General features: G+C 38.7%; 1 protein-coding gene and 1 long non-coding RNA gene across 2 annotated transcripts in view; one reads left to right on the forward strand and one right to left on the reverse strand.

Annotated features, from left to right (window-relative positions):
- COL4A3 (collagen type IV alpha 3 chain) overlaps window positions 1-11,294 on the forward strand; it is a 137,148-nt gene extending 125,854 nt beyond the window's left edge. Inside the window, exons 48-53 of the mRNA XM_082464610.1 lie at window positions 859-957; window positions 2,626-2,838; window positions 3,795-3,972; window positions 4,100-4,214; window positions 5,457-5,629; window positions 6,246-11,294. Of these exons, the coding sequence (XP_082320736.1) occupies window positions 859-957; window positions 2,626-2,838; window positions 3,795-3,972; window positions 4,100-4,214; window positions 5,457-5,629; window positions 6,246-6,330 (863 nt within the window). The 3' untranslated portion in view covers window positions 6,331-11,294. The remainder of the gene's footprint in view (window positions 1-858; window positions 958-2,625; window positions 2,839-3,794; window positions 3,973-4,099; window positions 4,215-5,456; window positions 5,630-6,245) is intronic.
- On the reverse strand, window positions 4-14,044 carry LOC309662223. The gene is made up of 3 exons (XR_014264597.1): window positions 12,724-14,044; window positions 12,481-12,556; window positions 4-532 (listed from the first exon to the last, which is right to left on the reverse strand). It is a non-coding gene; the product is annotated as an uncharacterized lncRNA (long non-coding RNA).
- Between the last annotated feature and the right edge of the window lie 1,913 nt (window positions 14,045-15,957).

A 15,957-nucleotide genomic window follows, 5' to 3' on the forward strand; every position in this document is an offset into this window, starting at 1 on the left:
TGGATCTGGCAGCATTGACTGAGATCACTAGGAAGCAGTTGAACCAAAATACCTGTAAAGAGCTTTGGAAACAAGTGATACAACTTCACAGAAAATTTTACACATTACAGTGTTTTTAATCATCAGCTTTAGCATTGAGCTCATTTTACTCTTGACCAGCAAATAAAACTCCTTTTGAATCTATTGAAAACTGTTGTGTATAGTATAAACTTGAACAAATACACTTTAGGAAACTCAGAATTTTTTTGGTTAAGGTAAAAGCATGAAGTCTATCTTCTCTGACAACTGTGAGTCTTAGAGTTCTGACTATTTATAAATGATTGCTCAAATAAACCTGAGTTTCAGGTATTTATACTTTTCTAACAGTTTGTACAGCACTTGGAAGAGTAGTAAATGCAAATGTATGCTTAATATTATGAAATCTTTTCAAAATATTGGTTCATGGAAATTGAACTAACCCTTTTTTATAGTCTTAGCATATTGTAATAGACTTCTGAATGGAATTGTTGTGTTCTACGTTTGCCTGAATCACCTGGGAGATAAGAGAGATATGATTTATTACTTTGATCAATACAAGGGCATAGTGAATTCTGGAGCAGCATAAATCAAAATGGTAGCACAATTTTAAACTGCTGTATTTCATATACTCCTAGTTCATTTCTCAGGGGTTTTTTCTTTCCCCCTGGGAAGTAGGTTGTAACATGTTGGATGACCAACTATCCCAGTTTGCCCAGTCTGTTCTCTTTGCAGGACTTTTATTGCTGAAACTTTAGAAGTCTTGGGTAAACTGGGATGGTTGGCCACCCTGCTTTTTTTTCTATATGATCCATTCAATACAATGTTGGGTTTTTTGCCTAGGACCCTGTGGACCAAGAGGTAAACCAGGCAAGGATGGACTACCAGGAACCCCTGGACCAATTGGAGAAAAGGGCAACAAAGGTTGTAAAGGAGAGCAAGGTAAACAGCTGGCTGTTCTCCTTCACTGAAGGAGAGCTATTACCCATATATATACAGAGAAAGGAGCCTTGTTCAAATTTGTGACCATAAGACCTAGATCACGATCTAGATCTAGATCTTTCAATTTGTGTTGTGCAGATTAGACTAAAAGCTGGGGCAAAATGTTCTTTCGGAAGAAGACAGAAAATCAAGAGTTACTGGAATAAACCATTCTTCCTATCTGTTAACTGGGCAAATGTACTTCAGATTTTTAACCTGAGGACACATAGACCTAATGAAACACCAATTCTATTTTCAGAAAAGCGGATACTGTGTACTTAGTTGATAATATCTACTTGTAAGAGTAGCACCTAAGTACATAGTTGGAAAAACATTACCTTGATATGAATAGAAGAGCAACTTAGTATCCCTATTTAGGAAAGCTGTCTTTTAACTTTGCCATTCTTGAATACTAACTCAACAACTCATGTGCTTGTCCCAAAAAGGGGCCTCTTTAAGTACTTTAGTCTGAACATAAACTTATATGTGTCAATTTGATATGCCTGGATCAAAACCTACCTTCTGCAAAAGTTTCAAAAGCACCTTTCTAGAAAATACCCAGCCCTCCAAATCTTATTTTTTAGGATTGCTGACTTTGTTAAAGTAAGAAAAAACTCTAAATGTGATTTCGAATTCATTGACATACGCCCAGATCTACTATAATACAACTGTAAAGACTAGAGATTTGTCTTTAAATATAATGCTAACTAATAATATTAATTGTAATATTAACTGCATAATCACTGATGACTTAGTATTGTCCTGAGTGCTTTAAAACATTTAAAACATTATTAATCATTCGACTTTCCTTAAAAATGTGTTTTTCAAAATGGTAAAAAATAAAACTCTTATTAATAATCCCATAAATTTAAAAACTTTACTGACCAAGTCTGGGTTACAGAATGGGGCCAAAGCAAGAGCAAGGCTACTACAACACAAACTGTGCTGAGAATTATTCACAAGTAGACAGAGTTCGTCTTGATGTCAGACACCACAGGGCAATACAAAGATGAAAACCTGATCTCAAAAGACTCATCATCAGATATACACAAATATCTATCATAAAAGGCACTTGTAATAAAATAGTCAACATTTAAGAATATTCTTTGGCCATTTTATAAACCATTATTCTTTTTTTTTTTAATTTATTTTATTTATTTATTTATTTTTGGCTGCGTTGGGTCTTTGTTGCTGCGCGTGGGCCCTCTCTAGCCGCCGCGAGCGGGGGCCACTCCTCGTTGCAGTGCGCGGGCTTCTCATTAAGGTGGCCTCTCCTGCTGCGGAGCACGGGCTCTAGGCATGCGGGCTCAGTAGTTGTGGCACGCGGGCTCAGTAGTTGTGGCACGCAGGCTCTAGAGCGCAGGCTCAGTACCTGTGGTGCACGGGCTCAGCCGCTCAGCAGCATGTGGGATCTTCCCGGACCAGGGCTCGAACCCGTGTCCCCTGCATTGGCAGGTGGACTCCCAACCACTGCGCCACCAGGGAAGCCCCAATATAAACCATTATTCTTTAGGACTCCTTTCTGTATTTGAGGCTTAATAAATATATATAAACATTTAAATTAGTATTTTGGAAAAACAAGTTTGAGGTTTCATTTGTGTTGCAACGTGTATAATGTGTTTTTTAAAGGACCGCCTGGATCCGATGGCCTGCCAGGCTTGAAGGGGAGACCTGGAGACACTGGACCACCTGCAAGGGGGACGACGATGAGGGGCTTTGTCTTCACCCGGCACAGCCAGACCACAGCGGTTCCCTCCTGTCCAGAAGGGACAGAACCACTCTATAGTGGGTTTTCTCTTCTCTTTGTACAAGGAAATGAACAATCCCATGGACAGGACCTGGGTAATGTCCTCGTTCTCATTTCTAGCTACTTTGTTCCACGTGCAGACTATACATATTTATGGCATGGGGTTCTTCCCTCTGAAGTTAAGTATAAACAACCTGAGTATCTCACAGCACTTTTTTTTTAAGGAACTCCTTTATTTACTTATTTATTTATTTATTTATTTTTGGCTGTGTTGGGTCTTCGTTTCTGTGCGAGGGCTTTCTCTCGTTGCGGCAAGTGGGGGCCACTCTTCATCGCGGTGCGCGGGCCTCTCACTGTTGCGGCCTCTCTTGTTGCGGAGCACAGGCTCCAGACGCACAGGCTCAGTAGTTGTGGCTCACAGGCCTAGTTGCTCTGCGGCATGTGGGATCTTCCCAGACCAGGGCTCGAACCCGTGTCCCCTGCATTGGCAGGCAGATTCTCAACCACTGCGCCACCAGGGAAGCCCCTCACAGCACTTTTTAAAGAGAGTAAATAAGACGTTGGCCTGTCTAATATTCATTCCGGAATGTAAGCTCTAGAAGGAGCCTGGCTCATGAATGTCAATTTAGTTCATCCTGTGCAACGCAAAGACTTTTCACTAAAATACCTGTCTGCTTTTTAATCTTCAAAGTAACATCTTTTCTAAAGCTTCGTCTGGTTATTGGCTAGCATACACATACGAAGAACTGGGAACACTTTGAAGCAGACACTTTCCCAAGCAACCTCTGCTAGTCCTCAAATTCTAGACTGATTAGAAACGGCCTCAGGAAGCGTGAAAGGTGGAAGAACGAAGGAGGATTTCTTTCCCTATCGGATCTTTAATTTCTATCAGTATTAAAACTTTTCAATCACACATTTTGCAAATAGCTCTTTTGTGTTGTCTTTCTCCAGTTTTTGCCATAGGTTGTGTTTTAATTAGCCTCTATCTAGTAATGATAATCAAAATAATTTGAATTTACTGAAAGTGACACCCAGCCTGATGTTTTATTAGGCACTCTTGGCAGCTGCCTGCAGAGATTTACTACAATGCCATTCTTATTCTGCAATATCAATGATGTATGTAATTTCGCATCTCGAAACGATTATTCATACTGGCTGTCAACACCAGCTCTGATGCCAGTGGACATGGCTCCAATTACTGGCCGGGCCCTGGAGCCTTATATTAGCAGGTAAAATCCCAATCCCTTAGTTTCGTGATGGGAGCAGTTGAATCACTTCGTTTGTAATGGAATGTAAGGCAGCACATCATGGGGCAGAAAGTGGCAATGCTACCATCTTCCTTGTTTCGTGTTACAGATGCACGGTCTGTGAAGGTCCTGCAATTGCCATAGCTGTTCACAGCCAAACTACTGATATCCCCTCATGTCCTCCTGGCTGGATTTCTCTCTGGAAAGGATTTTCTTTCATCATGGTAAGGAGAAAAGGAACAGTAAATTCATAGTAAAGATAATCTGTGGGATCTTACATTGGGCTGGATGAGATGTGACCCCCAGGAATGATATTGCTTGACATCAATATGCACAATCTGCTGTGGATATTTGCTTGAAAATCTACAAATATACTTTTTTTTACTTCAAGTAAGTTGTTCTTTGGTAAATAATGGAGCATTTTAAAAAAATAGACTTCTCAGAAAGAGACTACCCACAAATTCTAAGTAAGACATTTAAGTGAAGAGTAGCTACCATATTGGTAATAGAATGCCTTTTTAAAAAAATGTGGCAGCTGTTTTATATATCCTCCAAAAGCCTTTTGAAAACCCTGCAAGGTAGTTTCTATCATCTACAGTTTTACAAGTAAGAATGAAGTAAAGAAATTTCCCCAGGGTCTCACAACTAGTAAGTGGTAAAACTGGGATTTGAATCTGAGCCTGTCTGCTCCAAAATCTTTGTACCTTATACTGTGACCCTTTGAAGTTCCTATGAAGATGGGAACTAAAAGAAACAGCCTTTTAAAGGAAAATTCCCGAGATGTAAGTAATCCCGAGATGAAGAAATCTAGGGATTAACATTTGTGATTCTGACACCTGCACAAACGTGGCTAGTGGTCGTTCATATTCTGTGTAGCATCATTTATGATATGCTATTCCCCCTTCTTTACTCACAGACGTCCATTCATTCAATCATTAATTCAACAAATATTTATTTAACACCTACTACGTGCCTTGACCATTCGAGGTACTGAGGATACTGGCAGTGAACCAAAGTTCCTGCGCTCATGGAGCTTAAATCCTAGTGATAGGCATATAAGCAAGAAGACAAAATAACAATAATAGTAATGAGTTCAGGTGGTGAACAGTCCTAGGAAGGAAATAAGGCAAGATAAGGGGAGAGACTGATAGGGGTGAAGTCAAGGAAATCTTTTTGGAGGTTATATTTAAGCAGACCCCTGAATGACAAGAAAGAACCAGTCAGACCTGGGGAAAAGAGCATTCCAGGCAAAATAAATAGCTTTTATTTTATTTTTGATGACTATCCTTCAACTTGGAAGGTAGCTGGAGTGTTGGTAAATTTGGGTAAAGAAGCACAAGAGGTTTAATTCATCCTTTCTGGGTTTTCTTCTTACTGTCTTCTATTACAAGAAAAGAAAATTTTAGAGCATTGAAAATGTGAGCAGTATGCCAAGAATTCTTATTTGGATACTTTTATTATGATAGTTCACAAGTGCAGGTTCAGAGGGCGCTGGGCAGGCACTGGCATCCCCCGGCTCCTGCTTAGAAGAATTCCGAGCCAGTCCATTTATAGAATGTCATGGAAGAGGAACATGCAACTACTATTCAAATTCCTACAGTTTCTGGTTGGCTTCATTGGACCCCAAAAGAATGTTCAGGTAACTATTCAAAGTCAAGTTTAATCTGATGACTCAATTGCATAACTATTCAAAGGTTGCCTATGTTAGATTTTCATGCCCTGTGTGTTGATGTACTCACATCGAAAAAAATCTCCCCATGCCAATAAAATCCTGTTTAGCCTGTTTAGCCGATAAAATCCAGTTTACAAGTGGTGTAGAGGCAACAGGTAGCCATGGTTTGTGCTACTGCACCAATAAAGACCAAAAAAAATGTGATTTTTGTCATCACTAAATGTATTTAATGTTTATATATGAATTTATAGACTACTGAATAAAACTATCAATACTAAATGATCTGCTAATCTTAATTTACTGTATTGGAAGACTTGTGAGTAATACAGAGTATTAAAAGGATAGGAGTAGTTTTTATTTCAGAAAAAATGATCCGTAAGTTTGCACCTGCAAGTTGCTGCTAAATAGAACTAAAATGCTGACATAGATACCTTTTCAGAAATACACCTCCCTATAATAAAGTTTAGATGAGCTACAATATTCATTAATAAAACTCAAATCCAGGAAGTATTTCCCTTTTATCTATAAATTGATGAAACTTTTTGTGGGTTTTTCTTTAGTTTTGTTTTGTTTTTTATTTCAGAAAACCTATTCCATCAACCGTGAAAGCTGGGGAGTTAGAAAAGATAATAAGTCGCTGTCAGGTGTGCATGAAGAGGAGACATTGAAGAAATAAAGAAAAAATAGAACTGTGACTTTTCATCCCAAATAACCAAGTAATGATAAAGAACATGCATTTATTTAAGTATTTTTCTCTAACCGAACAATATCGCCCTATGATGGCTTAGTACAAAGTTTCTTTTTGTTTCCCCACACAACAAAGCATTCTTTTAAGTTAGTTCTGTGATACTGCTTTCTAAACCTGTACTGTGTCAAAGTTCCCTAACTCAAGGCAGTAAGCTTTTCACAAAATATCACTGAAATTGTATTCCATTTGTATCCAATGCACTAAGTAAATGGTGACTGTATAAAGTTTGATGCTACAAGTTAAGAGCTACTTGGTCTACTGGATTCCCAGGATTTGCCCCCCTTCTATTCCAGTCTTTGAGACTCAGGGAGGCTAAATCTGTTTTAGATTGCCCAACCACCCGCTTCCTAAAGCTTTAGACCCTGGGTAGGGAAGGGGATGGAGACAAGTGGAATACTAAAACATCATGAATAAACTGGACTTTCAAACCTGGTGAGTAACCTAAGGCCTAAGGGAACCAGAACTGAACTGAGGTTCATGGATTTTTCTAGTGCTTTTTCAAACATACCCAAGACTATGGCCAAAAGGGGGTTGCTCTGAATGGAATCATAATAGCCTTGGAAATACTGCCTGGTTTTGGTTTACATTTTTTAAAAGATATTTTTGTTTGTCCATTGAACTCATTTCACTGCAGCAATATAGCTTGCTTATATTCAAATAGATACAATTTTTACCCTAGTGAATTAATTACACCCACACAAATAACAAGGACACTACTTCCTAGATGTGCACTTTATCCCCATCCCTATAAATCTTGGTGCATACCTTATAAAATAGTAGTTCAGCAATCCATGGAAGAACTTAAGCCATTTGTTGGCTAATCAGGCTCAGAATATTTTTCCTTTGCTCTAAATATTCCATTTAAACTGGGTGTTCAGAGATTTATTCCCTTGTTAACTATCTAATTCTTCCTTTGTAAAAACATGTTTCTGATATTACATATTCTTACAAACCACTGAAAGAGTCCATTGTGTAAAACTCTTAATGTACGAACTGTATAGTTTGGCAGTTTTATGTCAGATACGCTTCCTGATCCACCTAGGTGGAGTTGGTGGTGCTGATATTTAAATTCAGGTTATTGCTTCAACCTCAGTTGCTCTGTAAGTGAAGATGTGACCCCAGAGGACAGCACAGACTGTGACCTTGGTTGGCATCCTTCACTGCTCATGTGACTACTGTCAAGCCATTTTTACATTTAAACTGAGAAGTGCATTTTACTTAGATTATTTACTTAGACTCATTTTTTTTTTAGACTCATCTTATACTAAGACTTTTTTTGCTCTAAAAATATCCTACTCTCTTAATTGTACTATCACGGCATAGGGGTAGCTGATCTCCACAAACCCTGTGTAGGTCAGCGATTCTCAAAGTGTGGTCTCTAGACCAGCAGCATTAGCAGCATCTGGGTACGTGCCATAAGTGCAAATTCTAGGGCTCACCCTAGACGTTTAGAATCAGAAACTCTGGGGCTAAGGCCCAGAAATCTGTGTTTTAACAAACCCTCCTGGTGATTTCTGATTGGGAAGAACTGCTCTAGGCAAACACTTAAGAAACAGTTCTACAGTTACCAGGTACAGCTGGCAACTATTGCTCCATCCATGCCTCTCTTTAAAGTCCAAAATCACAAATGACCTTAAGGTCATTAATTTTACTAATAAGTAAATGCCCTATACTGGTGCTAATGCCAAATGACTGGCCTCTGCTTGTCCCCAGGCCTCCATCTTTTCTTGCCCTCTTATCAGTGTTTAACTTCTGAGGAAGACAAGTGATGCTAAAACCTTAAATTCCAATGAAGCCATATTAACAGTTGCTCAGTCCCACTTCTAAGACTGAGCATTAAAACATAGTTCATGTGCATTCCTTTCCAGATACCTATCAATCAGTAGTTTATAAGGTTATGAAGATTTAACTTTGTAGATAAATGTAAATAACTTGTTTCTTTTAAATTTTGGGCTTCAACTTTGGAATTTCACAGTGTGCTGAAATAGTGGATTTCTCAAAGGTCTTTTTGCAAGATAAACATTATTACGTAACTTATTTATAAAAGTATTACAATAATTCTAAATTTGAATTTTATTGCTAATTTAACTTACAAAGATTTTTCTATGCAGCCAATGTAACTTACTGCTACTAAACTTAATTTAATATTTACTCTATAACCAAATGAAATATATTTAAAATATATTGAATATTTTATATTATATCTTGACAAAATTACAATGTTGTAATGTACTAATATTTCTGTAATTACAGCTTAAATATTATTTTATTGTATTGTCTAAGAATAAAATTGAAAAAATTATATCTGGTCTTATTTTTTTCAAAATGTAAACCAATTTTTTTGGATTGTAAAAACAGTGTATGTTCACTGTAAAAACAACAGCAATTATGAGGAAGAATATAAAAATTGCCATGATCTAACCCTCACCCCCACCCAAGAAAATTAAGATATTATCCTTCCAGACTTTTTTCTTGTAAATATATTTTTAAACAAAAATGGAATAAAAAGCATGCTGTCTTGAAACTAAATTTTTTAATTAAACTTAATACACTGTGGACATATTTTCACATCAATAGATAAGAACTAATCATTATTTACATGGATTTCCTACATAAATCAATGAGTTGATGGACATTTATTTTAGTTTTATTATGGACATATTATACACATTTTATCTTACATTTGTCCAATTATTTACTCAGGATAAATCTCTAGGAGGAAAACTGCAGAATCAAAGGACTTGCAATCTTAGGCCTTTGAGAGAGAGAGATAGAGAGATACACATATATATACGTGTATATATATATACACGTATATATATATATACATATATATATATAAATGTTCTCCAGGAACATTGCTAGAATTTCCAGTTGCATCAACACAATGTAATGAAAACACCCATCTCCTTATGCTTTTATCAATACTGGATATTCTTTTGTAATTTTGCCTGTCTCATTTTAATTTACATTTTGCCCATTACCAGTGAGGCTGAATATTTATCACTTTAAATTAGTATCTGGTTTTTTTAATTTAGTATATTTAATTAGTGCGTGGTTTTTTTTGTTTTTTTTTTTTTTTACTGTGAAAGGCCTAATCATATCTTTATCACTTCCTATTGAGATATTTAAGGAGTTTTTACAAATCAATAGGAAAACATACAGATTACAGAAGTTATGGGTCATATATTTTGATAAATGTTTCCCATTTATAATGCAAATACTCCTTATTCAAGGAAAAATATTCATAAAGTTTCAAAGGTAGAGAATTGGTAAAGATGAATGCCTTTAATACAGGAAATCTGAACTCTCATAGGTAAGAAATTTTGGGTCTGTGTTAAATGACAATAAAGATATAATCAAAGGAAAAAACAGAATGAATGAATAGTGAAGCTGGGTAATAATTCTAAGAAAGCCAAGAAAATTGTTGCTCAAATAAATATTTAGAAACACTCTCATAATTGGGGCAAAAAAATCTAATTTGAAAACATTTTGAGTCAAAAAATATACTCATCTATTTTAATGAACTTATTTTTACTGCTGACAAGTAGAACAATGAGTGCTGTGTTTGAGTTCATTCTACTTATAAGCCTGTTTAAAAAGAAAAATCTTGATCAGTCTCTAAGGGATTCTTTGCAACTTATTGACAGGGCACTTGCGGAGCACTAAGAGTGCCTAATTCACCTCACCCTAATCCCACCTCTGCTTACTGGAAACTAAGAGACAACCAAACACAGGAGGAAACGTAACTGATTTTGAATAACCGGGCTCAACTTAAACATTCAGATAAATATGACCCTTTCTAGGTTTTTGGAGGCTCTACGGTGTTTCTAAAAATGCCGACACTGCTCAAAACCTTTTTAGAACTATTGCTTTGGACTTATCTTTAATTCCAATTTATCAGTCAAACATGGAAATAGATCTCATTACTTTATACCCAAGACCTACAACATGCTCAATATGGCTCCTCCATGAAGATAGAGAGATGAGTGAGATAAAGACCTTGGTCTCAAACATGGAACTTATCATCTGGTAAGGGAAAATAAGGCAAATACATAGATAATTATAATACTGAACAGAATGTGACAAGTACTGTAAGAGTCAACAAACAGTGGTTCAAAAGTTGGAGGGCTCAGGAAATCATAAGAGAGAGGACATTTTAGGTGGTCCTTTAAGGGCAGTTAGGATTTCAAGAAACAGAAGGTGATCATAGGCAGGATGGCATTCTAGGTGGCAGAAATAGCACAGATAAAAGTAAGTACTTAGGAAAGCATGAAGCAATCTCAGAGAACAATTAATGGTCAAGAATATATGGAATATATACATATATATCATACACACAAGGAGTGGTAAATAAATTGGCATAGCAGGAGGTGAGGGCCATATTAGGGTTTAGAACACCAAGGTGAACTTGCACATCATTGGTTGGCATTAGAGACCCACTGAAGATTTTGAGCCAAAGAGTAGAATGATCATACAAATGGTAACATGAAAGATCTAATATTTCATATACTACCCTCCCAGGCTATTTCAGTTTCAAGTATTTTTTTAAATTACTGTACTGCTGTACGGACATTTGAATTTGTGGAGAACTATGAGTCATCAATTTCTTTTTGTATTTGGGGCTTCAAATTTGGGATGTCTTTGTCACAAATTGTAAAAATAGGTTCTTTGTGGATCCAACATCCAGGAATAATTAGAGAAAGAAAAATATTGGAAATGGGGAGGCCAGTTAAAAGGGTAACAGTCCAGATGATTGGTAATGGTCTCGTAGCAGGAAGAGAAATGACAGAGAAAGTGGACAGTTAGCCTTGAGGTGGGAGAATATAAAGGATGGGGGACAGTGAAAGGTGATTTCAGAATCTTGAACCTTGGTGACTGGAAAAAATATCTGGCCAACTGAACAAGGAAATTCAACTGAACAAGGAAACTGAACAAGGAAATTCAGAAGTTATCTGGATTACGAAGAGGGAGAAAATTTGAGTTGGAAACCCTGTTGGGATCAAAGCTCCAATGGGACACTTAGGAAGAAATGGCTAGAACTAGTGTAACAGGATGAGACAAAATGGTCTGTTAATTTTATTTAGATTTAAATACCACCTTTTCCCACAAAAGATTTGAGGCAACTGTGGGTGAAAAGACAGTCAATGATGGATTGAATCATAAACAAGAATGTCCACATTAATGACGGAAGAGACAGAAGACCCAGCATGAAGCTTTATTACAAAAAACAAGGGAGCAGGGCTTCCCTGGTGGCGGAGTGCTTAAGAATCTGCCTGCCAATGCAGGGGACATGGGTTTGATCCCTGGTCCGGGAAGATCCCACATGCGGTGGAACAACTAAGCCCGTGTGCCACAACTACTGAGCCTGCGCTCGAGAGCCCGAGAGCCACAACTACTGAAGTCCGCGCACCACAACTATTGAAGCCCATGCGCCTAGAGCCCATGCTCTGCAACAAGAGAAGCCACTGCAATGAGAAGCCTGCGCACCGCAACGAAGAGTAGCCCCTGCTCGCCGAAACTAGAGAAAGCCCGCACACAGCAATGAAGACCCAACGCAGCCAAAAATAATAAATAAATTAAATAACTAAATTTATTAAAAAAAAAAAGAGGGGAGCAGAGTTTCCAGGTAAGGGAGAGAAAGACCCTTTTTTTTTTCTTTTAGAATTTACTACCAGTTAGGTGTAACCGGTAGGTGGTTTCATGTATTGATACTACACTCTTGTCTAATTTAATTTAACAGAATCAACTGATGCAGGAAGATTATGGTTTATCAAGACTAAGGTAGAAGACTTTGGATTTGGTAATTGGATCACACGAAATTCTCAGAGGACTTCCTAAATGGTTTTAAAGAATGGTAACATCTCTGGAGTATCTTTAGACTCTAGAGAAGTACCTACTCATGTGTATGTCTTTGGCTGTTTGTTAACGTCGAGGCACACAAAGTATTCCGTGAATTGGCTTCAGTCCCTCCCAACGTTGATGAGCATGGTACTGACTCTCCCCCGGAAAGTTAGTGGGTAAGTGGTTAGATGCAGGCAATTCTTGGAAGCTAAACAAGGCTGCTAACCTCTGTGAAACCTAACTTCTCCTTTTCCGTGATTCTCATCTTTAAGGATCAGGGGAGCCAGTCAGGGCAGGGGTCACTGTTTAAGGAAGACATAGAGGGCTTGAAAAGTCGTCAAAATTGTACTGTAGTGTTTAAGAATCACTTGCAGAACTGGCGAAATATCCAGATTCTTAGGCCTCACACCAGTCCTGATTTTGATGCAGTCCTGAAAACTAGTTATTTAACTAGCTACTGAAGGTTTACCTTGTAAACAGGAGAAGCGGTTGGCGCACCTTGCCCATAACAAAGATGTCGCCTCATCTACGTCGTACTGCCCCCGCTCCTATGCGTGGGCCTTACGTCCGCCCTTACCTGCGTCACATGACCACAAACAGGCCTCAACTACGGCTACTGGGAGGGGCCAGTCCCGGAAGTTCTCGCGTCTCTCCCCGCCCGCTGCGGGCATCTCTGGCCGGTGGTTTGCCCGGGCGCCTCCGTGCGCTCGGCCAACGGCCTCTGACAGCGCCCACCCGAGCGCCTCAGGAGCCGGCGAGCGGCGGTCCTCGCCAGGGACTTTCAGCGGGCCCAGGGGTGAGTACTGACGTCTTCCCGACCCGGGACCCGCGGCCCGAGCCGGCTGTCGGGCCTAGCGCCGCGGCCCTGACCCTCCGTCGATGGAGGGACCCGCTGCGGTCCCGGCCCGTTCGTGGTGTATTTCTGGCCGGAGGCCCGACCCCAGAGCCTCTCGTCTTCAGCCCTGGGCTTTCCTCCTCCTTAGGGCGTCCTGAGAGCTTCAAGCGCGGTTTGGCTGGTAGTCTTCTCTCATCCTTCTCAGCCAAGGTCCTGGTACCTTTTAGTATGACCTTGAACCCGACGCCTGCCGTCTTTAAAAGTTTTTGGTTTGTTTTGTTTTTACTTTGTGGAAAAGAACGTGTTCGAAAAGAAAGGCCTTGTTGGAAGCCCAGGTTGGTCGGGGAGGCCCCTGGTCGGGCCGGTGTGTAAGCATCCTTGCTCGCAGGTGTGGATGCCTGGAGATGCTCCTAGATTTCATTCCAGGAGCTGGGAAGTGGGGAAAGCTCGGTTTCCCGTTCCGATAAGCCTCTGACCTTCGTCTGCAGGAGGAGTTCCTCTTATATGGTATTTAGAAGAAAACCCTCGGGTGCGTCCTACAACTTTAGAGCAAGGGGCCTTCTCGAGGGAGGAGAATGCTTTCAAAAGTGGTGGCGTCTTTTAGTTGCAGAAGATAAAAGCTTTAGGGCCCTTGTTCCCAAATATAGAACCAGTCGTTTACAGGCCTCTCACCCCACTGAGAGACTTTAACTGAAGGATCTTAAATGTTTTCTCTCCCTAAATGAAGAACATTTGTTTCAGTGTCTGAGATCCCAAAGGAAAAACCCTTAGGAAAATAAATTCAGAAAGAATTAGAGCGATTTAGTTGTACCTAGTAGTCTCTTCCCCTGTAATTAAATTGTGTGTGGGACCTGCTATCTATTTGGTTTCAAGCACTCGTGCGTTGGTTTTGCTGGGTTTTTCCAAAAGGAAATTGTGTTTTCTATCCCTTCCTGTCTGATAGGGCTGCCTTATTTTATGATTACAAAGTTTAGCTGTTACTGTCTTCTCTTCTTGTGTTGAAACTTGTTTTCTGTGGATTGATAACCTTATTTTAAAATTCGTTAATTTCAAGTTTTCAGTGATTTTTCTTTAAAAATTAAAATTAATCCTGGGTTACTACACTGTGATTTTCTAATACACCCATTCTTTAAGTATAGTTGCTTGAAAAGAGAACTGAAACAGGGTGACTGTATAAAAGCCTTGAACTAGGTCCACATAATAAGCAACAAACAACCCAACATTTTTTTTGGTAATTGGAGAATTATATAAATCTTTGCAACCACAGTCAATTTGACCCAGGTTGTTTCTGTGACTTCCTGGGCTACTTCTTTGCATCCCAGTGTTCTAATATAGAAAATAAGAAAGTCAGGCTTGAATCATTGTGTCCCCAAATTGGGACACTTTCCACAAGTGGGATGTGACTTGACTTTAGGTGGTTTGCAGATGAGGGTTTTTTGTAAGAGTTATGTTTTTGTTACGTGTCTTTATATATGTATATTAAGTCCATGGTTTAAAAAAGTAAGGGTATTCCCTAGTGGTCCAGTGGTTAGGACTCAGCACTTTGAAAGCCAGGGTCCTGGGTTCAATCCCTGGTTGGGGAATTAAGATCCCTCAAGCTGCCTGGCCAAAAAATAAATAAATAAAATAAAATAGTAATGTAAAATTTCCTTTTAAAATACACTTAAGATTTTTAAAAATTTAGTTAAAAGATTAAGTATAGCTGAGCCTAAACGTACTGCATTGAGTATGGAAAAAAAAAGCATGAAGTTGCTAAGTTACTGATGGTTGGGAACCACCGGGCTTAGAAAGTAGAGATATAAGATCATCTATGATTCTGAGAGAGATTTTTGTCTCCTTAGTTATATCACAGAGACTCATGTACTTGTTGCCTAGTAGATTGTAAGTGACAAAATTGGAACTAATGTCTTAACTCCAAATGAGAAATTTATTTTCTTTATTGCCAAAAGATATTACCGAAAATGTCACAGTCTAATGAGGGAGAAAAAAATTAGATTTTGATCTATTTTACTTAAGCAGAAAAGCCAGTAATTGGAACAGTACAATGTTAAATCTTAGTAGAAAAGTTCCATCTACTTTGTAAGTAGCTCAGATTGGCTACAGGAGAATTTGACTTTTTCCAGAAGTTGTCTTTTCATTGTTCACCTTTGTGATCTAAGTCTGTGATACTTTGCAAACTCAGAGAGTCTTGTAAGAGAAGACGTTGCTGTAAAATGAAATGTTGAGACCCGTGGGATGTACTAGTGGAAAGGTAATAAGAAGGCTGAAATGTAGTAAATGGAATGTGGAGAATAGCACATTTCAGGGAGATAATGTTTTTCTAGCAATTGCATCCCTTGTTTATTATTATAAAGTTTCAGTTTATAATGTCCCAAGGCTATACTCCTTTTGAGGTATCTCTTTTCAGTGTTAGTTTTAACTATAAGCTTTCACTGTGCTTCAGATATATACACACAAGTATAAGAAGAGTATCTCATTTAGAATGATGCACAGAAATTGACGAGAGATTGCCTGTGGGGACCTAGGTGGTTATAGGATAGGATCTGGTGGGACACTTTATTTTCTTTGTGTGTTCTTTTTTTTTTCTTTTCTTTCTTTTTTTTTTTAACATCTTTATTGGAGTATAATTGCTTTACAATGTTGTGTTAGTTTCTGCTGTATAAGAAAGTGATTCAGCTATACGTATACATATATCCCCATATCTCCTCCCTCTTGCGTCTCCCTCCCACCCTCCCTATCCCACCCCTCTAGGTGGTCACAAAGCACGGAGCTGATCTCCTTGTGCTATGCGGCTGCTTCCCACTAGCTATCTATTTTACATTTGGTAGTGTATATATATGTCAATGCTACTCTCTCACTTTGTCCCAG

The sequence above is a fragment of the Balaenoptera physalus genome, assembly GCF_965194825.1.
Source record: "Balaenoptera physalus genome assembly, chromosome: 6".
Taxonomy (NCBI): Eukaryota; Metazoa; Chordata; class Mammalia; order Artiodactyla; family Balaenopteridae; genus Balaenoptera; species Balaenoptera physalus.